The sequence below is a fragment of the Moschus berezovskii genome, chromosome 21 (genome assembly GCF_049115385.1).
Source record: "Moschus berezovskii isolate FMDL1 chromosome 21, NW_MosBer_1.0, whole genome shotgun sequence".
Classification (NCBI taxonomy): Eukaryota; Metazoa; Chordata; class Mammalia; order Artiodactyla; family Moschidae; genus Moschus; species Moschus berezovskii.
The window spans coordinates 35,911,468-35,937,506 of NC_142480.1; the positions used below are offsets into that span (position 1 = coordinate 35,911,468).

Sequence of the window (26,039 nt, forward strand, 5' to 3'; positions counted from 1 at the left end):
GCAGGATATATAGGCCCATGACTGTATCACAACTGTAGGCATGGTCAGAACAGACTCAGCCACCACTGGACTTGGCCCAACTCTTGGTAGCCCACATCAGGGCTCAGGGCTGGACAAGACAAGGCAGAGGAAGGCCTCCTCGGCTCATGCAGACTCTGATACCACACCTCATGCGTCCCTCGGTGGTCTGCCCACCCCTACCCCTCTGATAGGATGCCCTCAAATGCCTAGCCCTCTCCTCCTACCCAGGGCTGCCTCTTCCTTCTAGGCCAGCTCAGAATCACCCTAAATGGAGTTCTCAGAATTTCCACCACCTTTCTTAGCCCTAAGCGTCAACCCTTCCCAGCAGCATTCCATTCTTGCATCTCTGTTCCCTGTCCTAGACATACCTGACACATTGTTATATGACTGGTCCCACGTTAAACTGCTCAGATCAGAGTCTGGCCAGCCAAATTGAGAGACAAAAATTAAAAGTCCACAGGGGGACATTCAGCGACAAACAAGAGAGTGGCAGAGAAGACAACTTTTCCCCTTCTATCACGGCACTCATGTCCGACTCTTTATGACCCTATGAACTGTAGTCTGCTAGGCTCCTCTGTCCATGGGATTTCCCAGGCAAGAACACTAGAGTGGCTTGACATTTCCTTCTCCAGCGAATCTTCCCAACCAAGGGATCAAACCCACGTCTCCTGTACTGCAGGAAGGTTCTTTACCATTGAGCCACCAGGGAAGCCCCGTCAGGGCACTCAGGTCACCTCAAAACATGATGGGTGCCCCCCATGGCTTCCAGGGGCAGCCCAGCATTCCTAGCCCCCAAACTCTGCCCATATGGCATTGGGCTTGTGGTGGGAGTGCCACCTGGTGGCCATTTCAGAACAGAGCGGACTCTTCAGTTCAGTTCAGTTGCTCAGTCGTATCAGACTCTTAGCGATCCCATGAATCACAGCACGCCAGGCCTCCCTGTCCATCACCAACTCCCGGAGGTCACTCAAACCCACCTCCATTGAGTCAGTGATGCCATCCAGCCATCTCATTCTCTGTCGTCCCTTTCTCCTCCTGTCCCCAATCCCTCCCAGCATCAGTCTTTTCCAGTGAGACAACTCTTCACATGAGGTGGCCAAAGTATTGGAGTTTCAGCTTTAGCATCAGTCCTTGCAATGAACACCCAGGACCTAAATGTTGACCCTTGAACAACGTGGGTTGGAACTGCATGGGTCCATTCACACGTGGATCTTTTTAATAGAAAACACTACAGTGCTACAAGTCCAGTCCCTGGTTGGTTAAATCCTCACATGCAGAAGCACAGAGTCAGAGGGCGGACCTTAAGTCATACATGGATTTTCGACTGTACAGTGGGCCAACACCACTAAAATCCCGCTTGTTTAAGGGGCAACTCTACATGCTCCCAAGCCTTCCTGGGGACAAACTCCTCCCTCCGCTCCACCCTACTTCTCCCCTCCCCTCCCTTCAGATCCATCTCTGAGCCTTCATTCTTGGTGCCCAAGGCCTGAGGCAGACCAAGATCTTGTGGGAGTCATGTGGAACCCATCAAGACTAACAGTCTCCTGACCAGATATGGCTGGGAGGCCAATGATCAAGTCCCAGCTTAGCCACTGACTCACATTAAGCAAGACCCTATCCCAGGCCTCTATTTCTTTGTTTACAAAATGAGAAAGAAAGGCGAAACCAGCAGCTCTTCTGGTCTATCTGATCTAGACCAGAGCAGACAAAGCTTCCTCATTCTATCTTCTGCATTTGCTTCTTGTTTGTAGGCTGAAATAAGTGAAAGTGAAGTCACTCAGTCATGTCCGTTTCTTTGTGACCCCATGGATTGTAGCCTACCAGGCTCCTCTGTCCATTGGATTTTCCAGTCAGGAATCCTGGAGTGGGTTGCCATTTCCTTCTCCAGAGGATCTTCCCGACCCAGGGATTGAACCTGGGTCTCCCACATTGTAGGCAGATGCTTTACCATCTGAGCCACCAGGGAAGTCCTTAGGCTGAAATAAACATGCTTTTAAATCTCTGGAGGATAGGAGGCATCCCAGGACCCTTCCAGTTCTGATGTGATCCTTGGGCCTGCTAGGGTCACCTGAGTGAGGAAAAGAAATGCATGCAAACATGTGATTTCCCACATTCACTTCCTTTCCTGGATACCCCAATTCTTGGGGTCAGAAGTAACCCTCAGAGGTCATTCAGTCCAACCTGGGAGCCCTTCCAACAGCCCTTTTGGATGTCATGTAGCATCTGCTTACATCCAGTGAGGATGCGCTTACCCGCAAGGCAGCCTTGCCCATCTTGTTAGCTCTGACAAACAAAGGCTTCTTCCCCAGTGGAAGACTCCTACTCAGTGGTCCTAAATCTGTCCTCTAAGGCCTCTGTCCTCACAGACCACATCTAATCACTCTTCCTGGAATAGAGCCCTTCAGAGATTTAAACACAGAGGTCATGTCCCCGAAATCTTTTTTTTTTCAGGGTAAATAACTCCACTTCCAACTCGGTCCCTCATGGGGCTTTGCTTGGTCTCTCTAATCCTGGTTGGTCCCTAGGACATCATCAACCAGTCATTTAACAAATATCTACTGAGATCATCCTAGGCAGTCTGGTTTGTGACCATCTCCTTCAGAGATTGGGTTCAGATCAGAACACAGCACCTAGAAGAGAGATGGAGGAGTCAAGGAATGGAAAGGCTTCTCCGCTCCTATCACAGCCCCTCCAGAGGCACCGCCTTATTGGGCCGAGACACTGGGCTGCTAAATCTTGTTGATCTTAGCTTAGGGTGGTCCTTGAACCAACTCCCATCCATCAGCAGTGGCTTTCTGAGAGACTGGTTGAGAGATTGAGTCCGGATCTGGGCCCAAGAGGGGAAGAAAGGAGACTCCATGACGCAGAAGAGTACAGTTTTCTGGTTCCCCCACCCCCCACACCCCACAGGACCTCAGAGTGTCTCTGTTTCTATCCCTGTCAGGGGCGCCTCATTATCAGGATCTTGACTCCATCGGTCATCTGGAAGATTCACCAGTCCATCTCTGAGTGCCTTGGCATCTCTGGTATACATGTTGTCAATGTCTACTTACATATGTTGAGGAAAAATGTCAAACAGGACACAACTGAGGCTCCAAGAGGTTAGGTTCTCTGTGGAAAAGAGACCTACACTTTAGTCAGTCTGACTTAGAAGCCTGATTTCCCTCCAGGACTCAGGCTTCCACTTCCAGGAAGGATAAGTAGTGAGCAGACCCTTCAGGCCCTTTGAGTGGCTTCCGGCCTTCCAGGCAGGCATGAGGCCTCAGGTGCGTGCATTGATGGAATCACACGGACACAATCCTGACCAAGTTCTAGCACAGCCTGTTTCCCGGCACAGTCACGTCCGGTTAACAGGAAGCACTCATCTGTAAATGGGGATAATAAGGTCTACTTTTCAGAGTTGTTGTGAGGATCCACTGAGATGGCATATGTGAGTGCCTAGCTCAGTGACTGGCACAGAGAGGGTGCTTGATAAATGAGCACTGTTGCCCTGCGTTGCTGTGAGCTGCTTTTGCCAAGGTTGAATAGGGCCGTGCCTGGGCCTCCGCGAAAGGCATTTCAGGCACACAGGAGACAGAATTCTGTTACCAGCAACTGCAGAGTCTATAGGAGACAAAATATGGCCGGCCCTAGGGGAGCCAGGGGCACAGCCAAGCTGATCCAACCCCAACCCAGGGCCAGGGCGGGTTTGGAGAGGCTGGGCAAGCAGAGAGAGGGAGGCCTAAATACCAACCCCCACCCCCCACCCTCAACACATTCACTGCCAAAGGCTGTGGCAGAGGCTACAAGAGGCCACCTCAGGGTAGGACTCAGAGCTTTGTCGGGGGCCGAGGCCATATGGGGCTGAGGCAAGAAGCAGAACCGGGGCCCATGTGCCCAGCAAGCTGTGCCAGCCCAGCCCATGCCAGCGCAGCCAAATTTGAGTTATATCAGGAGAAGGGATCTGTTCAGAAAACTCACCCATCTCTGCATATTTGCATATTCTATTTTGGGGTCGCTTCCTTTTTTTTCCCCTTCGCTTCCTAGAAAAGTTCTCGTGATCAATTCCAACTTCACCTCTGCTGAACTGCAAACGCTCACTCTCTATCCTATCTTCCCTTCAACCACCCTCTCTCCCTGGTCAGGTACTCCAGGGTTCTCTGTCCTCCCTGCCTCCACTGTCCCCACCTAGTCAGGCCTCAACCCCTGCAACTGGGCTCTATGCCAGAGTAACCATGGCTCAAACGGTAAGTCCAAGGTCAGCCCCTGGGTCACCAAACTTCTCGGTGGTACTTCATACCACCCGACCATGCCCCTTTTGTCCAGTTCTCTCGCTTTTTCTGTCCAGCTCTGATGACTCCTGCTCTCGCATTCCCAGAAGCAGCCAACTCCTCCTTTCGGGTCTCACGTCCGTCAGTCACTATTTGTATAAAGTCTAACTCCATAGTGGGTGTCCCTTTTCCTGTCTTTCCTTGAAAAGCTGAATGCCCTTCTCTCTTGACACAGGCCCATTCAATTTAAAACTTCCTGATAATTATCTCCAGCCTAGAAACCTCCAGCTGTCTCCCAGACACCCCCACCTGGCTGTCTCACGGCCCCTCCAGCTCAGTATATCCCAACTGGTCTTGTACGCCGAATCCCAAGCCCAGTGCTTCACTCCTGCCGCACCACCCTCTACCTACTCACATCCTGCCTGCCCCCCAAATCTGGTCTTTCACATCTCCCATCCCTCTCCTCCTCCCAGCCCCCTGCTGCAACTCTAGTCGAGGCCCCCACCGTGTCCCATCTGCAGGCAGCGAGCCTCCTAGCTGGCCTCCCACTCCCAGTCTCACTTCCCACAAATCCAGCCTCCACGCAGCTGTCAGATTCTCTCACACGAGTCTGGTCCTCCACTGCCCCGCCTAGAGTCATCCACGGGCTGCTCTCTCCCTTCGGGGTGAAGGCTTAGCTCCTCAGCCTGATGAGACCCCCACACACACACCTCCCACTTCACTCTCAGAAGCCATGGGCCGCAGTGGGAAGGCTGCCAGGTTTGGAAGTGGACCTGAGCTTCCAAGGCTGATCTGCCCACTGCACCACCATGACACCAGGGACAGGTAACCTCTCACCCTTGGTGCCCCCATCTGATAAATGGAGCTAATCATAATATACTCACCTTTGCCAAGGTGAGCCGTCAACGCTGACTAAGTTCTCTCCTGCCCCACCCACCCTTCTCCGCACCCGCCACACTGCCCATCACACTCTGGCAGTTCTAAGCGGATCACAGCTTCCTCACTGGTCTCCCCTGCCCAAGCTCGCCCCGCTCCCCATCTCTTCAAACACAGCAACCAGCGGCCTTTCTAAAATGTAAACCCAGCTCTCCCCCTTAATGCAGCTTCTCCTGTGACTTCCCACTGCCCGAGGATAAGTCCTAACTCCTTCCAAGGCTGAGAGCACTCCAGCCTCTGCCTGCCTTGAAGTCCACCCTCACACCCAGGGCTCCAGGAGCCATGTCCTCTCCACTCCCGGCCCACTCTGAATGTACACCTTCTGGCCCAATTCCTCCTCACCTGCTACAGGCCTCACGTCAGATGCCACCTTCTCCAGGCAGCTGTCCCTCACACACACACCCCACCCTAAAGTCCCTCACACACACACACCCCACCCTAACCCAATGGAGCTCCGTTTCCTATCAGCCCAAGCCCACAGGACTGGCCTGGCCTATTCTCATCAGGCTTAGTGTAAACACATTTGTCTGTCTTACCAACAGCATGGCTCTGTGAGAGCAAGGCCCTCGTCGTGTTTAACTGGCACAAGTAGAGACCAAATGAATGTTTGTTGAAAGGATAAAGGGGACAATAGTGAGGAAGGAGCCCTTGGCCCTTGGAAAGCCCCAGGTTCAGTGGGGGCACTTATCAGACCTAAAATATATTATTTAAAACATGGCTACAGGAAGCAAAGCCAACATACCCAGACCCTGGAGGAAAGAACTGACAAAGAAGGGAAAGGGAAACTGTGGGGACAGTTCAATTCTGGGAAGCAGTGTAACTGGTATTTGGGAGTCGGTTCCAGGGACAGGGCAAGGTGACCCAAGTGTTTCACAGCATAACGGGCCAGGGGTGTCAAGGAGACCTAGCACAGTCCCTGGGGGCCGGAGGCAAGTTGCCACAGGACGGAAACCAGCTCAAGGCGGGCTGTATCGTGGGGACGAGAAGGGCTGTGTCAGCCCCATTTGACCAGACAAGCCTGTGAGGATGGAATTGGCCTTTGTTTCCATCACAAACAAGCCAGACACATCAGGTTCAAAGACAGAGCTTCCTGGTCTTTGCTCCGGACCACAAAGAGGCAGTTGGGTTCCAGGCAGACCAGTGAGACACAAAAAGGCCTGGCACAAGAAGCCTGGGGAGTTCTGAGTCCTTTCAGCCAATGCAAACACCCCTCAACATTAGCTCTTGGATGGAGGGAAATGTGGAGGCTTCCCATTTTCTGGAAGGAAAAAACCACATGTTCAGACCACATGTGGAACAGTGGAGCCTCCCAAGGATCTCTCTGCAGTGTCACCGAGACTGGAGGCCATCTGGAAAGAGGAACAGGACTTGTGAGGGGCCAAATCCAGGAGGGCAGGTCCAAGGGCAAGTGAATTCCTTGTGTGCGCTCAGTCTCTCAATTGTGTCCAACTCTTTGTGATCCCATGAACTGTAGGCCACCAGGCTCCTCCCTGCCCGTGAAATTCTCCAGGCAAGAATACTGGAATGGTTTGCCATTTCCTACTCCAGGGGATCTTCCCAACCCATGGATGAAGCCCGCTTCTCCTGCATTGGCAGACAGATTCTTTATCTGAGAAGCCCAACTCTCCTGAACTGAAGCCCAGCTCACAGAGCAGAGGGAGCACGTTTGCTGTGTGTGGTTCCTCGAGACAGAAAGGGAGCTAAGAGGTAAATGCTCTGAGGAAGCAAGGACAGAGTAGGCAGTCCTAATCAGGGGTAAATCTTTTGTCCCAGGAGATGACAAGCAGAAGATGAATGACGTGAGCGTGGAGGCTGCGGATGAAATCTCTGCCAAAGGCACATGGCAGGAGCAGACCTCTGAGCAACTTCCCACCGAAACACCAGCTGAAGGGAAGGATTTCTTCCTGACAGAGTATTCAAAGCACATGAAACCCACTCGCTCAACTTGGACATGCCTGCGACGCACCAGGGAACGCTGTGCCAAGGGGAGTGGGAGCTCAGGCAGATGGAGCAGCAGCTTGGAGTTGCTGCCCTCTCTGCAACACGAAGGCTGGGCCCTGTTGGTGTTGCTGTTGTTGTTTCGTATTGTTATTTAACTGCTCTTGTATTTATGCCTTCAGGACAGAGAAGTGGGCCCTGCCTCCTGGCATGGCTCTGAGGCCTGGATCCTGGCATCATTACAGAGCAGGCATCAGAGCGGCTGGTGAGACTGGGCCACGGGAGGGCCAAGGAATCTTTCGCAAGCCTTTGGGAGAGGGAGCAATGGCGGGGGAGTGGGGTGAGCTTCCACCCAGCCACTCCTCAGACCGGTCATCTCAGGACCACAAGGCTCTTCTGGCCACAGCCGTTAACAGAGCAGCCACCCTGGAGACTGGGCAGCAGTCCCTGGGCACATTCAGAGGAGGCCACACCCAGAGCGCCAAAGGGCCTGGAGGCTATCACTGGAAACTTCTGCCAAAAAACCAGTGTGGATATCATGCGGCATCTTGGGACGCAGATCTCAGCTTCTCCACCCAGGGCCCAGAAGCAGGGGCCAGCTGATGCCGTGGCACCAGAACCCGCACACCACGCTTGCCCCACCACCACCTCTACCCACTCAAATCAGCCAGAAAGGCCACACACTGGACAAAGCAGAAGGTCGACCATCAGGTGTATTGGGGAGAGTAGAGACGGGGCACTTTCAAGAGTGCTTCCCATGGGCAGCTGCCTTAGCAGTTTGCTGGGGGTTCAGGAGGAGCAGGGAGTTCACGGGGCTCCTCCGGCAAAGATGAGCTCCAGGGCCGCCTGGATGTCTCCCCCGGTGGCCTGCAGGGCCCGCAGGCTCAGCTCATCGTCCTGGATGCCCATGTCCCTCAGCTGCTGCAGCTGGGGCTGCCACTGGCTCTGCAGAAAGACAGGACAGGCAGGAGCGGTCAGTAAGAATCCAACAGAGACTTGTTCACCTCTAGCAGAAGGAGGTGTGTTCCTCCAGGAAAGCCGCTGACATGAGGTTCCATACAACATAGCACATCAAGGAGGTCTGCAGACTGTCTTGAGGAGGTCTATGGAGAGGCCTGAGGGTTTAGGGAACAAATTAAGTTTTTCCAAAAAAAAAGGGGGAAAATGTATCATCAAGATCAAAAAGAAAAAACATAAAGTATACAATGTCTAAATTTCAAAAGATTACTTTCTTTCTCTGCTGTACCTACACACACACACACTTTTAAATAAACTTTGTTGTTTTAGTGTGATACACAGTGTCTGGTGGCTCTCAGTTGGTAAAGAATCCAACTGCACTACAGGAGGCTGCCTGCAATGCAGGAGACCCGGGTTCGATTCCTGGGTCGGGAAGATCCCCTGGAAAAGGAAATGGCAACTCACTCCAGTATTCTTGCCTGGGATATCCCATGGACAGAGGAGCCTGGTGGGCTACAGTCAGTAGGGCTGCAAGAGTCGGACACAACTGAGTGACTAAACCACCAACACCAAACTGTGAAAAGTCTCACGCGCATCCACTCGTCTCCCCCATTCCTGGTAACCTACTTTACTGTCTTTGAGGAAATATAAATACACATTCCTGTACTTACCCTTGTCTTATATCTCTCCTTTTTTTCTAACATATTAAGGTATCACAGAAAACACTTGTGGATGTCCTGAAATGTACCACAACAGGGCAGCTTCCAATCTTTGCCGCTATAGAAAAACTGCGGTGACTGGTTCTATACAAATGTCACTCTCTGCCTGCACATGCATCTCTGGGATAAATTCCGAGCAATGGGACTGCAAGGAATTGCAGGCCATCTGTGCTTCCTTTTTGGTGAACGGTCTGTTACTATCCTTCGCCTGCTTTTCTATGGAGCTGTTGGTCCTAAATCACTAGAACTTCAGTTCAGGGAGGTTTTCCCTTTGTCTGATCTGCGTTATAGATTTCTTTCCAACTTTGTGATCAGCTTTCAGACGTTGCTTGTTCTTTTTGTATGTTGGTTTGGTTTGGCTTGCTTTGCAGAAAATTTCACATTTATGAACTCAAAATATGTGTTACTCTTTATACAATGGTTCCTTGATTTTTTGACTTTCAGCTATGAAAGGCCTTCTCTATGAATTTAAAGAAATTTAGTATTTTCAATATCTCTGCCTCATGAAAGAGGAAGTGCACACCTTAGGGAAAACGATGTGTTCACACTGTGGGAAGGAGAAGGCACTGGGGATGAAATGCAAATTCAAAGAAGCAGGCAAGCAAGGGTGAGGATGTGGAGGATTTTTAGAAAACCACAGAAACCAACTCAAGTTCAGTTTACAGGCCAGGTGGAGACGTAAAAGCTTCTGAGTTGAAAAGCAGAGCGAACAAGCATCAGGCTGCAGATGATGAAGGAACCGAAAACACCAACAGTCTCCAGGTCCTGCTCCTGCTCCCCTCACTGTCCACCAGAGCCACACGGGGCCGTGAGAGCCACACGGGCCGACCCTGTCCCTGTCACTCACCGGCTTCAGAACCATGGACCAGCTCCAAAAATGACGTTCATGCCCCAGGCTTAGGAGCAAAGGAAAGAGAGTAGAGCAAACAGCGTGTGCACAGAGGCGTGCAATAAAATGTGAACCCCTTGGGCCATGCACTCAGCTGCTAGCTAAGCTTCCATGTTCCATGAGGCAGAGGAGACAGTGTCGTTCCCTGGTGACCGCAGGACAAGCCTCATCTCCTTACGCAGGCACTCAAGGTCCTCACACTCAGGCGTCTGCTCTCCCTTACTCTGCAGGATCTTCCATCAGGGATATTGCCTTCTGCTCTTGACGATTTGCCATATGTACCTCCACATCCGCTCAAACAGGTAGCCGCCTCTGCCGGGACACCACATCCCCTCAACCAAACATCCCCTTCTCTGCCTGGCTAACCTCTAATTAATTTTTTGACAGTAGGTACAACACCACTTTCTCAGAAAGGTTTTACCTGACCTCAAGCCTGGGCCTGCTTCTCACCCTGCTGTTCCCTCAGTTCAGAGACTGTCTGGCGCCCCTCCATGGCGGGGATGAGGACTGGCTCATCACGATCCCAGGAGCTGGACCAAGATTGGACCAGATATGCTCAAGGCTCAGTCAGTGCTCACAGGATGGATGAGTGACTCCTCAACTGAAACAGCCACTGAAACACCCAAGCCAGGTGGTCAATGGAGCCAGGCCATGGGCACTGGGTGCAGGAGTGGAAGCCGCAGGGACAACAGCCCTTGCTGGGAGCACCCTCTCCTGTCACGCTGCCACGCCCCAGCTGTTCCTGCAGCAAAGCAGGTCAAGTGGGAAGGGCCTCCGGAAAGCAGAGAAAAGCTCAGCGTCCAAAATACCAATGAAGCCGTGTGAACATCAGAAGGGGGAAGACTGACCTGAAGGCTGGACTGCCCGGAGGCCTGCAGGGCATGCTGCAGGGCTTGGCTGAAGAGATCGTTGGTGATGGGCGTCCCTGACTGGACGCTGGAGGACATTGGGGAGGTCCCTGAGGAGTGGCCCTAGAGATAGACCATGGTCAGTGCCACCCTCAGAGCCACCCCAGTCTCCCAGCACACACCCACAGCTGTCACATCACCCCAGGGTGCACTGGGTGCCCCACCACTGCCTCCCAGCAGGGGCCAGCATGAGACAGCCACACAGAGCTACCTAAAAGCTCTCTATGGGGGCAGGAAGGGTTCTGTACTCTTTTGCTCCAGAGAGATGCAATGGGACCCCTGACAGAGCCTAGAACCCACACTGGGAGAAGACAGCTTTGCTGGCTGGAGTGACTATCACCAGGAATGCTTAAGCCTGTGATATACGCTTGGACACTTTCAGGAATAACTAAGGACCTATTCATTCTTGACAGGAGGTTCTTCCAACTGTTGGGAAGAGTCAGTCAGGCCTGGGATGAGCCCCAGACTTCTGAGCCTAAAGGCAGGTGAGGGGAGGTCGCCTGAGCTGCCGTGGGAAACCCACTGGGGCTCCAGGTAGAGCTCAGATCAAAGCAGATGGAGCACAAGGATCGGCAAAGGTAAACCCACTCTACCACTGAGCCCTTCTCCCTGGGGGCCTGGCCTGGACCTTCCCACCCACCCTCTCCATACCTGGGTACCAGGAGTCGGCGTGTGAGAGCTGCTCTCCGGAGTGCTGGCCAGGGCCAGGGCGGTGGCCAGCTCACTCTGGGTGATGGGCCGGGGCCCGGCAGCTCCACTGTACCCCAGGGAAGCTGGGCGGGAGCTGGGGGTGCTGCTTGAGGGCGTGGACCTGGCGCTCTGGACAAGGGAGGTGCCCAGATCAGGGCGGCAGCCCTGAGTGGATCTCAGATGAACCCCACCCCTGCTCCAGGAACAGTTCCTGGGGAGACTCCCCAGGCTGCCAGGTTCACAGCAATAGTGTGATACACCTGGGCCCCACAGGGCCTCTGACCACCCCCTGCTGGGCGTGCCAGGTCCCGGGGAGGGTGCCTCCTCAGCACCATCTCCCCCAAATGGCAGGCAGCCTGGTCACTTACAGGGTGAAAGTCGTCCTCATCATCAGAGAGCCCTTCAAACAGGAAGCCACCTGGAGGAGGGAGGACAGATTTCAGGAGGAGGAACAGCAAGGCACAGGCGCTGCTCCAGCATCCCAGCGCTAGTTACTCCAAATTCATGTTCTCATCTCTCCCCTGGAAAATTACAAGACAGATGCTCTCCCTGACTCAAACCCAGAGCTCCCAAGGAACACCCTCTGCTAGCACTATACATAGCTGCGAGTAAAGCAAAGCCCTGGGCCACTGCCTGTTCCCCAGGGGGCCCGCGTCCCGCAGTCTAGGGGCTCACCTGGCATGTCCCGGTAGGAGCTGGAGGGCATGCCCCGGGAAGAGGAGTCCGCCCCCGGCAGAGGGGTGCTGCCTGCCACCGAGTGCAGGACCAGGACAATGGCATTGACCAGGGCAGGGTGAGCAGGCACCAACCTGAGATGGAGCAGGAAGAAACTCAAGGGTGACTAAGAAGAAAACAGCATCCTTGGGTTTGACAGGAATTCTGGGCACCCCTCATAACAGTCCAGTCACCCCTGCCTGTCCTTAAATTTCCCAGTCTTCAGCACCTCCGTCCAGGAGGCTTGTCTTCCTGCTGCTCTGCCTCCAGCATCAGCAGGCCTTCACCCTGGGGCCCCCGCAGATGCTTCACTCTCCTCTCTGGCAATGCATGATGGGACACGCACAGCCCAGAGGCTCAGGGGTAGTCTCCTGTCTCGACTCCCAACACCACTTCATTGGGCAGTCTTTGACTGGTCCCTTCTCTCCCAAGGGTTTGGCTATTTTCTTCACTGGAAGATAAAGGGACATAACCTCTACTTTCCCTTCCAACTCTAAAATTTTGGGATATATGAACCTATTTCTTTCCCAGCTTAAAATCCTTCACAGGCTCCCTAATATCTACTGAATGAGATCTAAACTGAACACGGCATGCAAAGTCACCTCCCTCAGGACCCTTCTTCATCCCCACCTCTGACTGCCCCTGCCCTTGGGCTTTGTCCTCACCTCCCCCTCCACCCCACACCCCTTCCTCCAGCCCTGGCTCCTCCCCACCTCCTGACACATTCAGAAGACAGATTTGGGGGACTGGCTCCAAGAGCAGAATCCAGGGCGACCATTAGGCTTCTGGCCCGACCATGAGGAGAGAAAAAGTGCCCTTAGTAAGATGGGTACACTTACGTATCAAGCATGTTGGGATCAGCAAAGACAGAGAAGAGGTCCTTGTCCTGCAGAACCCCTGAAGGAGAACAGGGCTCACCTCAGAGACAGGAAATTTAGCCAGATCCAGTGGGGAGGCCTTGGAGCAACCAGTTTAACAGGGATACTCATGGAAAGTGGGGGAGACAAGTGCCAGCAGCACAACCCACGTGCTCTCCATTGTGCTCCCTATTTGCCCCCCGCACGGAGGTTACATACTGTGCACAGCACCCCAGCCTCTTTCCCCGTGTCTCTAGGTTCTTCCCTTGTCCATCAAGGTGTGCAGGAAGTCTTCCCTGACTGCTGTGGTTTGGGCTAACTGCTGCCCTCACATGTCTTCCTCACAGTCTCATTTCTGGTGTGTGTTAGGCCACGATTTCTCTGTGGGGCTGCAGGTCTTGGAGGGTTCGGTATATGGAACACATCTGGATTACTCCCCCTCCTGCCACAAGACCAGTGAATCTTCACATGATGTGTCAAAGCTTCTTTAAGGTAATGGCCTCCCCCTGGCTTCTCCTTCTTCAACAGTTCCTTTTTCCTTCAGTTCAGCCTTGCACTTACCAAGAGCAATGGGGTCACTGCTGAGGCCTGGGGTGGCCACAATGATCTGATCCAGAGATTCCTTATTGCTGAGCATCTTAAAGACCTGCAGGAGAAATGGGGAGGGCTGAGCACTCCCACTAGCTCGGTGCACTCAGAAATACCCACACATAGCTGAAGTCCTTACTTCCTCTAAGTGCTCGCACACACACCACCACAATGGAACAACAGCCCCAGGAAAGAGAGGAACCTCTTTTTTTCTCTAAGATCATGGCTTATTGGAGGGGAAACAACATAAAAGCAAGATCACAATAAGCCTTCAATCTATGGTCCTTTCCCCCATTTCTAGTTCTAATGCTTTCACAATAAAAGCTCTTATTATAAGCCCAATAACAAAGGTTTCTCTAGATTCCAAAAGTCCTTTTCAATCCCCAAACAACTATCATTTTGCATTTATATATATTGGGAAGTTTGCAGCTGTCTTCATCTTGCTTATCAACTCTCCTATGGAAAGTCATCAGTGCATTTTCCCAGTGAAGGGATCCTGGGAAGGAGCGGTGGGCAAGCAGTTCAGTCCAAGTCAAAGAATAAGGCCCAGCAGAAACAGCATACGGATCCTTTGACTGTGACTATATTCATTCCATGAGGCCAATGTCAGGAGAGGCTGTATCATTATCATCAGAGGTAATCAACAATGCCTAGCTGAGAGCCTCTTTGGGGGAAGACAGGGTTCTACTGGGACCCACAGACACGGCGAAACCTCTCCAAGGAACTCTGGGGAGCCATGGCAACCAGCTTCCGGCTCCCTCTCTGCATCACCCCTCTCCAGCAGGCCTGCCGAGTCTCACAAAGGGCGCAGCACACACTCACCGCCTCCCTGTAGGAGGAGCTGCTGTGCAGGGCAGTGTGCAGCACTCGGAACTCCCTCAGGGCAGCCACTTTGTCCACAGGTTCTGGGGATGAGACACTCAGTTACCCTATGACCGGGGCCTCACCCTGCCACAGACGCAGAGCATCGCTTCAGCCAGAGTCCAGGTGCAGGTTCTCTTCCCTCCTTACCCCACTAAGAATGGGCACCCGATCAAAAAAAGCTACGCCACAGACATGAAAACTGCACTCTCTTTTTAAGCCTCTTCGGTAGATAAACAGATTCAAGTTCCAGCAGAAGAGACTCTTACCTTAGGAAAGAGACTGTTATGATCAATGTCCTACTGCAGGAATTCTAGACTTTTCACACTTGGAAAGGTGGAGGGTACAATGAACTCAGTAGACTTTTGTGCAGTGATTTAAAGTAAGTGCTGCAAGCCATCTGAACAATATGGAGCCAAGTTGACACAATATGTTAAGAGAAAGAAATAGAACATAAAGTTGTATGGGTGTTCTCTAGTAAAACTTTATGAGATGTCAGTGTGTGTGTGGGCCAAGGGTGGATGGGAACAAGCCAAGGTGAGAGGATTAGGCAGGGGGGTAACTGTTTTTTCCTAGGGACTTTCCTTCAGGCCTCTGAAATATTATTTTGATTTAAAAAAAAAAACAAATACAAGAAGGACCAAGACAACATTGTACCTCTAGGCTTCTGAACAAACTTTCATCACATGTCCAAAAACAAGCATGTCACTAGGACTCAAAGTTCCTTTTTGATCTTTGGACGTTATGACTCATACATACGGGAAAGTCTACCAGTTGTCTTAGTTTTACTTGGTCACTTTACTATTTAGGACATCTGCCCATTTCATAGATAATTTAGAATATCAGCCCACTTCATAGAAATTTCGGTCAAAGAAGGGGGAGTAGGCAGGAAGTCCACCCTGAAGCACACTTTTAAAAGTGTTGCACTGCTCAACTCCAAAGACACGATTCCCAAAGCAAGGAGAATGGCACCCTTGGGGTTCTGTGTGGCAACCACACCCTTACCTGTTGTTCTAATCATGAGGGTTATCTCTTATGAAAAATACTCACCTGAAGTAAGTTACCTGGCTTATTCGTTAAACAAATTTGTGTTAAGTATTTATTCCACACTTTGGGAGTGAATCTTGTTTTGTGCAAGGCACAGGAATGCAAAAAGTAAGAGTCCCTGCCATCAAGGAACTCTTACGACAGTAGGAGAAATGAGACAGAATCAAACACACATACACACAACTACAAAATACCATGCTGAGGGCTTCAACAACAGAGACATGGACCAGAGTGAGGCCATTAGGCACACGGAGGCAGACAGCACTACTGACAGGGAGGACCACACCTCCCGGGAGAGAACGTCTGAGAGGAGTATTGAAGGCAGAACAGACGGTGACTGGGGGAAAAGGTATTGCAGGCCTAAACGAGAATTGGGAGAACATAAGCATGAGGTGCTTTGAAGGAACACTAAGTTGTTTCTGTGCTGGAGCCCAAGGTACACACCCCTGCTCAAACAGCAGGCTTAAGTGAGATCCTAAAGGGATTTGTAACCTTCTGCAGAGAAACACCAAAGGGATCCAGGTGGGAAGGAAGCAACTGACACTTTCTCCTCCTACAGGATCTAATCTGGTAGAAAATATAAAGAAATGTGCTTCCTTTTGAAAGAACACGCAAGGATAAAATATCTAAAATGCTGTCACAAAAATTTCTTTTCAAACGTAAAAGTTTATTTTCACCTCTGAATAAAAAGTCCGTTTGCTTCAAAAATAAATTTTCAGGGGATAAAAAGGATTCGAAATCTTAAGCCCATAATCAGCTAGGAGTTACGGTTGTCTCTCTAATGTCTCTGAGCTAATCTCATCCTTTGGAAGTGGGAGGCAGCCAGCCCAGTGGAAAGAATACTCTTGAGCCAGGAAAATCTGGATTCACATCCCAGCTTTTGCATTCATTTTTCTAAGCAGATGACCTTGAATGAATACGTTTCTAACTCTCTTTTTCTTCATGTATAAAATGCTAATACTGTTACCTGACCTGCTGAGCCACTTGATTAAATGAGATATCAAACAGCAACAATCTGGCTGGAAGAAGCAACAAATGCTCCTTTCCGTCTGTCAATCCCCTCCAGCCAAAGACCAGAGGGGCACACCTGCAGCTGTGCAAGGTGTGTTTACTGCTCTTACAGAGGGGACGCGCACCACCAGAACTATGGGGCATCTCAACAAGAGCAGGCTAGAAGGGACTCAGGGGATTTGGGCTTTAGTTAGGGGACTCAGTGAGGGAAGTTTAAGGAAGCAGGGTTTTGTTGTGGATTGGAGGCTGTCAGGAAGTGGGGGTGATTTTATGATTAGGTATCTTAATAATTCTTATCTAGAAGGAAGGAAAACTAGAGCAAGATGAAAGCTGAAATTGGTAAAGAAACAGCAGTCACTCCTAATAGGCAGGATAGAGGGTTATTTGGTCATTTCTGTGGTTGGTCAATGTGCAGGTTTATGGCTCTGTTCAGAAATGAGAAGAAATCTTGTTTTTTTCTGGATCCATTATGGCCCCAGAGTGAGTGGCCTTGTAGATGCTGGTGACCTGTGAAACTATTCACGATTCAAGGCCTAGCTGAAGGCCAGGCCAGCCCCTGGATACCAGAGACTGCCTTTCTCTTTCTCACTTCCCATCAGGGTATAAAAGAAGATCTTTTTGTCCTTTATGTTTAGAATTGAAAAGAGGGAGAATTTCAAGCTGATAACCAGTCACAGCAATTGTGAACATTATTAAAATATGTCAAACTGCCCGTTTTTAACAAAGCTAATCTCCTACACAGCTTAGCTTTATCCTCAGGGAGGCTTTTAAAACACAGATGCGAAATTTAAATTATGAATTCCAAGCAGCACCTTTGATCAATAAGTCAGAAAGGCATGAGAGGCTTTGTATGTTTCCTCCAAGAGCTACTTTCATACCATTCAAATATTCTCAAACTCCAGGAAAATAAATTAGCAGGAGTGAGGTGACTGAACAAATCACCCGCCTGAGGCAGTTTGTGGGAAGATTTGCGAACATGAGAACACACTATAACATTTAGAGGAGGGCAAGGAGTTCTCAGCTTCTTTCTAATGAGAACAAAAATAACAAAAAAATACAAGGTTCACTGAGAAACAAACTGCTGCCCTAAAGGAATTTAAATAAATACATACTCTCCATCCCACTAAAACAATGGGTAATGACCTTAAAAGTGCCTTCTGTTAGTGGCCGCTGGAAGCAAGAAGATCAAAATTACACTGTTCATCAATGTGTCTAATCCAATAAATAATAAAGATATCCTTTATTATCATCTCAGTAAATCGCTCCTATGTTCCACCCAGGCCCTTGCCTCAAGGACACACAGACCCTCCTTCCCTTGCAGATATTTCAGAAGCTCTGCCTGTCTAAGAGCCAACACTCACCCGGTTTTTGGTCAGGCTCAGGCCAGGACTTGCGCAGAACATGGACTGTGGATCCAGGTTGAATGCCATAAAAGTCAAGGGTCTGATCATCTTTTAGCTTCCGGCCACAGTATATCAGATCTGGGGTGGGGGGGAAAGAATCGTTCATTTATATTTTGCTCCTCATAACAATTTAAATGCCTTTTGTCCCCTAAGAACCTTATCTTGATTGGACAGATAGCTAGAGAATGATATATGCTTTAAAAAGTCCTCTTACTTAATAAATACATTTTGCCAGCCTGGATGGAAGCTGGGCCTGGGAAGAATGGATACGTGTATATGTATGGCTGACTCCCTTTACTGTTCACCTGAAACTACCACAACCATGTTAATGGACTATACCCCAATACAAAATAAATAAAGTTTGAAAATAAATAAACAAATACATTTTAGTAACAATTGTTACAAGCACAAACTGATAAAATACAGAATCTATGCACAGGAAAACTCTAGAGCTTAACACCATGGAGACTGCACCATTTAAATGAATGGGAAAATGTAACAATAAAAAAGAATGAACCCCATGTTTTTATGACTAAAAACACTTTTTTGCCAGCTTATACCATTTTGCCTGTTTATATGCCATTGCATTAATAATATATGGCTTTCCAGGTAGCACTAGGGGTAAAGAACCCGCCTGCCAGTGCAGAAGATTTAAGGGACATGAATTCGATCCCTGGATTAGGAAGATCCTCTGGAGGAAGACACAGAAACCCACTCCAGTTGGGTTGGAGAATCCCATGGACAAAGGAGCCTGGTGGGCTACCATGGGGTTGCAAAGAGTTGGACACAACTGAAAAGACTTAGCATGCATGACTGAAAATATATTTTTGCCAGTTTATACCATTTTTCTAGTTTATATGCCATTGCATTAATAATACAATTTAATTATATTCACTTTCACTAGAGTGAAAGTGATGCTGGAGTCCAGGGTTTGATCCCTGGTCAGGCAACAAAGATACTGCACGCCACACAGCATAGTCAAAAATAAAAAAAGAGAAAGAAATTATATTAAAATTCCTTCTTCCTCCACCTAGAATGCCCTTGCCGTCTCTCCTTTTTCACTGCCTTCCCTCTAACCAACCAACCAACCAACCAAAAATCCTTCTAACCATCCCTTAAGACCTACCTCAAATGCCAAATACTAAGGGCCTTTCCCTAGCCAGCACCTCCTTCCAACCCAAGTTCTTGCTCTTTCAAAGAATGTTATAGTTAAGGAATGTTGTGAAGTAGTTCAGTATATTGTACAACTAAAATGGCAACCAACAGTTTTATTATATGATCTGTTTCTATTCACCTAACAACAGTCACTTCCCAGCAGTGTTAACATTTGTTTTTGTTTAGTCTCTAAGTTGGGTCCAACTCTTTTGCAACCCCATGGATTGTAGCCCATCAGGCTCCTCCTCCCATGGCATCTCCCAGGGAAGGATACTGGAGTGGGTTGCCATTTCATTCTTCAGGGGATCTTCACCACCCAGGGATTGAACCTGCATAGGCAGGCAGATTCTTTACCACTGAACCACCAGGGCAGTCCAGTGTTTACATTATGAGACAACAAACTCCAAACTCTTAATTTACCCTTGTGATTCCAGAATGATTCTCTCCCAAAAGAAATCAGAGCAGAAGCCCATCCCCAGTCCACAGAGACTCACTCACCAATCAGCTCGGGGTCTGGAACAGACTCCTGGAGTTTGCCAGCAATAAGCTGCTTCAGAAATGAAATACTGTATCCCCCCAGGGAGTATTCTCCGAGCTCTGTCTCTGGCAACCGAAGAATAGATTTGGGGGCAAGTGGCTGGTCAGCCAGCTTCACCGCCAGGTGCCAATCTGAGAGAGACATCCTCTCTCTTTCGCGCTCTCTCTTTCTCCCTGTAAAGGAACAAAGTCTTAGTGGTTAAAGCACAGATCTACACCACCCCCACCCCACCAAGGGGTTGAATGAGAATTCTCTGTGACTCTGTTGGAAAAGCTCAGGATGCAGCATCAGGAGGCCTGAACTAGAATCTGAGGTCCTCTTTTCACTCATTCTATGGCATCAGGAAACTTCAGCTCTCTAAGCCTCTTTTGGCTTTACAGTGGACATAAAAATGCCATCGCACCTAACAGGAGCGTTGTGAGGTTCAAATGAGATCATCCAACCCTCTCCCTTACATACACTCTGTGTTTCTTCATCAACTTTTGCTTTAATCACCAGAACAGCTTTACCAGAAGCTCCCTGCCTCCTGCTTCTCCCTGTTAAATATCCATGCTGCCACTCATCATTTTAAAATGCAGATCCGATCAAGACACTCCTCTGTTTAGAAATCAAACCACTTCTATGAATAAGTCTAAACACCACAGCCTGGCTTTCAAAAACATTCACATCTATTCTCTCTACCAGCCTTCCCCTCTCAAGAGTTCTGGGCTGCTCCACCCTTCCCAACACTTAAGTCCACCCCCACCAAGCCTGGATTCATAACAAAGCTCTCCCCCACTCTGCTCATCCGCTAACTCTGCATATAACTCCTCTTCCCTGTTCCCTCTCTAAGCAAACTCCGACCAAGAGCAACTCAAACACAACATCCTCTGTTCTCTCACCCTCCCCCTTCTGTTGTCACATTCCCTCATGACAAAGGGTGACAAACATCTATACTATTTACTTCTCAATCGTCTCTGCAGCTCATTCTTAGAGGCTCTTGAAAGCAAAGACTAGAATTTTTTGTCTTTTTTGAATCAATGCCCGGTATTTATGGGTGCCCAGAAAATGAATCAGAAACCCGGCGGTTAGGAGAAATAAGACAAGGCAAGCCCTTCTTAGAATCATTATTGCTTCCAAAGTGGCTTCTTTGGAAGAGGAAAGAAAAGGCTTCGAAGCTGTGCAGCAGATCCTAAGGCACCCTCACACCTTCCATCTCCAGGTTGATGGCAGGGAAGGAAATGGATCTTTTAATATACTATATATCATTTAATCCTCTCAACTGTTCTGAGACAGGCATTATCATCTACATATTACAGCCGAAGGAACAGAGAGATCTAGAAAGGTGAAGTCAGCGGCCCAAGGTCACTGACAGTTAATATTGAGACAGGGACACTGTCTCTTGGGTGACGACCCCACCACTCCCACAGAACCAGCTAACTAGTCACCACAGGTCGATCCCGCGCGGCCCGGGACCCAGCGCCCTCACCCGTCCCGCGGAAGGAACCCGGCCGCAGGGCCGCCGGTGTAAACACTCACTCAGGTCCTCTCGCCGGAAACCGGAAGCTCCGCGCTGCATCCTGGGAGTTGCAGTTCCTGAGGCGGCTCCCCCACCCCCACCCCCCGCCCCTTTATAAATAACCGGCCGGCAGGGGGCGCTAGTTGTAAAGCTTCCGGTTTCCGGGGATGTGGCGCCTCTGCAGTTTGAAAGTCCGGGCGTGAGGGTGTGTCTTCGTGCTTTCTTGTGAAAGCATTATGTATCAGTCAGTCACACGGCGCAGATCACCGGGACGAGGTCTGACGTGAGGTTTGCGTGCGCGCGTGCTAAGTCGCTTCGGTCCTGTCCGACTCTGCGACTCCACGCGCTACAGCCCGCCAGACCCCTCTGTCCATGGAATTCTCCAGGCAAGAATCCTGGAGTGGGTTGCCATGCCCTCCTCTAGGGGATCTTCCCGACCCAGAGATCGAACCGGCGTCTTTTTTGTCTCCTGCATTGACAGGTGGGTTTCAGGTGTGATGTTTACAGCCCCGCGATTCCCGCAGTGTCCTGGCACGCATGCAGAGTCCGCAGGTTGCGCCAGGTCCGTACAGCGCTGCAGATGGGAACTCCGGTTTCCGGACTCTCTGGCCTGGGTCTCCAGCTTCGACCCGTCGTCGCTCGGCAAGGACCCTTTCCGGAGCGGCCTCTTGAGACTCGCCCCAGCCTTGTAATCCTCACCAGGAAACGGCCTGCCTTTGAGTGAAGTCAGCTTCCTTTGTGCTCCTCGCTTCTGGCTTTTCGTGGCGAACATGCCTGTGAAGGCATACTAGGAACCCAACGGTGACTTCCTCTAAAAGTTGGTACGTTGAGAGAAGTTACCAAGGGTTCCTGGTACACCCCAACGTGCAGTAGCGGGGTTTTTATCACTCATTCATAGAATTAGTTCGGGAAGGTGAATTTCACTGAACTCTCAGAGAAACTGCATACAGTCGTCCATGGTATCCGCAGGGGATTGCTTCCAGGAGCCCCTCGTGGATACCAAAAGACGCGGATACTTAAAATCCTGTCGTAAAACTGGTGTTGTACAGTCGACTGTATTTTAGATGTATAGTTAGAATAGATTGTTTTTGCCCAGAGGTTAGAATTAGATAAACTATTCTGTTCGAACTTTACTGGAGGAACTCATTCAAGGACTAAAGAAACCCAAAAAAAAACTAAACAGGTAAATATATAAGAAAATAATGAGGTTGATCCTAGCAACTAAAGACTGATTTGGTGTGCACAAACGTAAAAGCAGGACTGCAACATTCCAGTGTACGGACTGAGGCTAAGGCAACAACTGAGCAGGATAGCTTGACTATGGAGAGCAGATAAACTGCAGGTTCTGGGAGCTCCTATGGGGCTTCCCTGGTGGCTCAGAGGTTAAAGTATCTGCCTCTAATGCGGGAGACCCGGGTTCGATCCCTGGGTCGGGAAGATCCCCTGGAGAAGGAAATGGTAACCCACTCCGGTGTTCTTGCCTGGAAAATCCCATGGACGGAGAAGCCTGGTAGGCTACAGTCCACCGGGTCGCAAAGAGTCGGACACGACTGAGCGACGGAACGGAACACTGGAGCTAATTACTCCTCTACTCTTCAGTAAACTGAAAAATTAAAGCAGTGGGAATACCACACCACCTTACCTGGAGAAACCTGTATGCAGGTTAGGAAGCAACAGTTAGAACTGGACATGGAAAAACAGACTGGTTCCAAATTAGGAAATGAGTAAGTCAAGGCTGTATATTGTCACCCTGCTTATTTAACGTGCATGCAGAGTACATCATGTGAAATGGGGGGCTGGATGAAGCACAAGCTGGAATCAAGATTGCTGGGAGAAATATCAATAACCTCAAATATGTAGATGACCCCACCCTGGTGGCAGAAAGTGAAGAGGAACTAAAGAGCCTCTTGATGAAAGTGAAAGAGAAGAGTGAAAAAACTGGCTTAAAACTCATCATTCAGAATTCTTAAAATGATGGGAATACCAAACCTCCTTCTTCAAAAAACTAAGATCATGGCATCCAGTACTATTACTTCATGGCAAATACATGGGGAAATAATGAAAACAGTGGCAGACTTTATTCTCTTGGGCTTCAAAATCACTGCAGATGGTGACTGCAGCCTTGAAATTAAAAGACACTTGCTTCTTGAAAGAAGAGCTGTGACAAACTTAAACAGCATGTTAAAAAGCAGAGACAAAGATCCATCTAATCAAAGCTATGGTTTTTCCAGTAGTCAGGTATGGATGTGAGAGTTGAACCATAAAGAAAGCTGAGCACTGACAAATTGATGCTTTTGAACTGTGGTGCTGGAGAAGACTCTTGAGAGTCCCTTGGACTGCAAGGAGATCAAACCAGTTGATCCTAAAGGAAATCAGTCCTAAATATTCATTCGAAGGACTGAAGCTGAAGCTCCAATACTTTGCCCACCTGATGCGAAAAACTGACTCATTGGAAAAGACCCTGATGCTGGGAAGGATTGAGGGCAGGAGAAGAAGGGGACGACAGAGGATGAGGTGTTTGGATTACATCACCAACTTGATGGACTTGAGTTTGAGCAAGCTCCAGGAGTTGATGAACAGGGAAGCTTGGTGTGCTGCAGTCATGGGGTCGCAAAGAGCTGGACACGACTGAACTGATCTGAACTCTTCTAATATAGGAGATTTTCATCCTAGCAAATGTCATCCCATCTTCCTAAAGCCTGGGCTCCTCATTGTTGCTGTTGTTGGGTTGCTAAGTTATATCCAACTCTCTGCCACCCCACGGACTGCAGCACACCAGGCTTCTCTGTCCTCCACTGTCTCTCCGAGTTTGCTGAAATTCATGGCCATTGAGTCAGTGATGCTATCTAACCATCTCATCCTCTGCCGCCCCCTACTTTGGCCTTCAATCTTTCCCAGCATCAGGGCCTTTTCCAGTGAGTCAGCTCATCAAGTGGCCAAAGTATGGGAGCTTCAGCATGAGTCCTTCCAATGAATATTCAGGGTTGATTTCCTTTAGGATTGACTGGTTTGATCTTGCTGTCCAGGGAACGCTCAAGAGTCATCTCCAACACCACAGTTTGAAAGCATCATTTCTTTAGTGTTCAGCCTTCCTTATGGTCCAGCGCTCACATCGATACGTGACTGTTGGAAAAACCATAGCTTTGACTATACAGACTTTTGTTAGAAAAGTGATATCTCTGCTTTTTAATATGCTGTCTAGGTTTGTCATAGCCTTCCTTCCAAGAAGCAAGCCTCTTTTAATTTCATGGTTGCAGTCATCATGTGTAGTAGTTTTGGAGCCCAAAAAAATGAAATCTGTTGCTGCTTCCCACTTTTTTCCCCTTCTATTTGCCATGAAGTGATGGGATCAGGGAAGCCTTGGGTCGCAAAGAGTCAGACATGACTGAGTGAAGTGAACTGATGGGATCAGATGCCATGATCTTAGTTTTTTGAATGTTGTGTTTCAAGCCAGCTTTTTCACTGTCCTCTTTCATCCTCATCAAGAGGCTCTTTAGTTCTTCTTCACTTTCTGCCATTATAGTGGTATCATCTGCATATCTGAGATTATTGATACTTCTCTTGGCAATCTTAATTCCAGCTTGTGATTCATCCAGTCTGGCATTTCACACAATGTACTCTGCATATTAGTTAAATAAGCAGGGTGACAATATAGAACCATGTACATACTCCTTTCCCAATTTTGAACCAGTCAGGAGACAGGTAAAATGGTCTGGTATTCCTATCTCTTTAAGAATTTTCCAGTTTGTTGTGATCCACACAGTAAAAGGCTTTAGTGGAGCCAATGAAGCAGAAGTAGATGTTTTTCTGGAACTCCATTGTTTTCTCCATGATGTAGCAAATGTTGGCAATTTGATCTCTGGTTCCTTTGCCAGCTTGTACATCTGGAAGTTCTCGGTTCACGTACTATTGAATCCCAGCTTGAAGGATTTTGAGCATAACCTTGTTAGCATGTGAAATGAAGACCCTGTCATCATCTTGTTTTCCTCACAGTGGATCTAAATGTACTAGGTGCCCATGAAGTTTTTCTTTTGATGATTTCATTATCCGCTCCATAAGAGAATGAGCAATGACTGTCTTACCCGCCACTTTATCTTCAGCAGTTGACCAGGACCTGGCACGTAGTCAATGAGCAATAAATAGGTGTTGAGTAAATAAGTCACCTACCAAGTGTGGTTGTCTTGCTATGGCTTGTTGCTCCCAGGAAAGGAGGTAAGCCTCTCTGAGTTTTATAGTGATAGATTATTAAATGAGTAAATGAATGAAGAAGTAACCCAGGACCAAGCAGGTTCTTTGGGAACCAGTTTACCAAATAGGTGCTGTGGTCAGAAGCAGGGTCAGATTCCAGATAGAATTAGAGATCTGGACAGAAGACAAAGAAGGATGACCATACTTGGTAAAAAAGAAAGTGTCCGGGCCCAGTCCTTCAGTCAGTCTGTCCATATTTGGAGACAATACACTCATTAGCTTTCCCTGAGAAAGTAGTGAAAAGTTTTTCATTAATCCTTCAAGAGACTATTTGCCCAATCAATAGCTATTGGAAAGCAAATTATACGAGTGTAACTTTATAAAATTAATATGGCAGTTTCTAGGTCTGGCACGATAGCAAATGAAAATCATCTGCAAGTACTCCTGCTGCAAACAAAAATGTATAAAATAATACATTTGTTAAAAATCACACACAGGGAGCCTAGCACTCTGTGATGTCTAGAGGGATGGGGGTGGGGGTGGGAGGGAGGTTCAAAAGGGAGGGAACATACATATATACTTATGGCTGATTCCCATTGTTAGATGGCAGAAACCAGCACAACATTGTAAAGCAATTATCCTCCAATTTTAAAAAAAAAATCACATAGTTGTGGGGAATCTTCTGATACCAGAAATGAAGGGGTAACTGGAAAAAGGCAGTGTGAGCTTTGGAAGCTGATGATTACCTTTACAGAGAAGTAAGTGGTCCTGGAAGCCTTGCTTGGAGATTTTTAACACCAAAACACTGGACTGGGCCTCTGAGCAATTAAAACTGATAGCACATACCACTACATAAAGTTGGAAACATTAA

At 49.0% G+C, this 26,039-nt stretch overlaps 1 protein-coding gene across 4 annotated transcripts; it reads right to left on the reverse strand.

The window, feature by feature from the left end:
- Positions 1 to 7,840: 7,840 nt before the first annotated feature.
- On the reverse strand, positions 7,841 to 21,067 carry UBL7 (ubiquitin like 7). 4 transcript variants are annotated; one of them, XM_055418159.2, is made up of 11 exons: positions 21,001 to 21,067; positions 19,443 to 19,655; positions 17,748 to 17,867; positions 14,290 to 14,372; positions 13,441 to 13,525; positions 12,862 to 12,919; positions 11,984 to 12,117; positions 11,677 to 11,726; positions 11,270 to 11,437; positions 10,559 to 10,681; positions 7,841 to 8,090 (listed from the first exon to the last, which is right to left on the reverse strand). In XM_055418159.2, the coding sequence occupies exons 1-11, from the start codon at positions 21,038 to 21,040 to the stop codon at positions 7,953 to 7,955; spliced, it is 1,212 nt and encodes a 403-aa protein (XP_055274134.2). In that variant the 5' UTR covers positions 21,041 to 21,067; the 3' UTR covers positions 7,841 to 7,952. The 4 variants fall into 4 exon arrangements, with proteins under 4 accessions (XP_055274134.2, XP_088685647.1, XP_055274135.2 ...); XM_088829521.1 differs by having other exon boundaries at positions 19,443 to 19,651; positions 20,913 to 21,040; XM_055418160.2 differs by having other exon boundaries at positions 20,951 to 21,024.
- Positions 21,068 to 26,039: the final 4,972 nt, after the last annotated feature.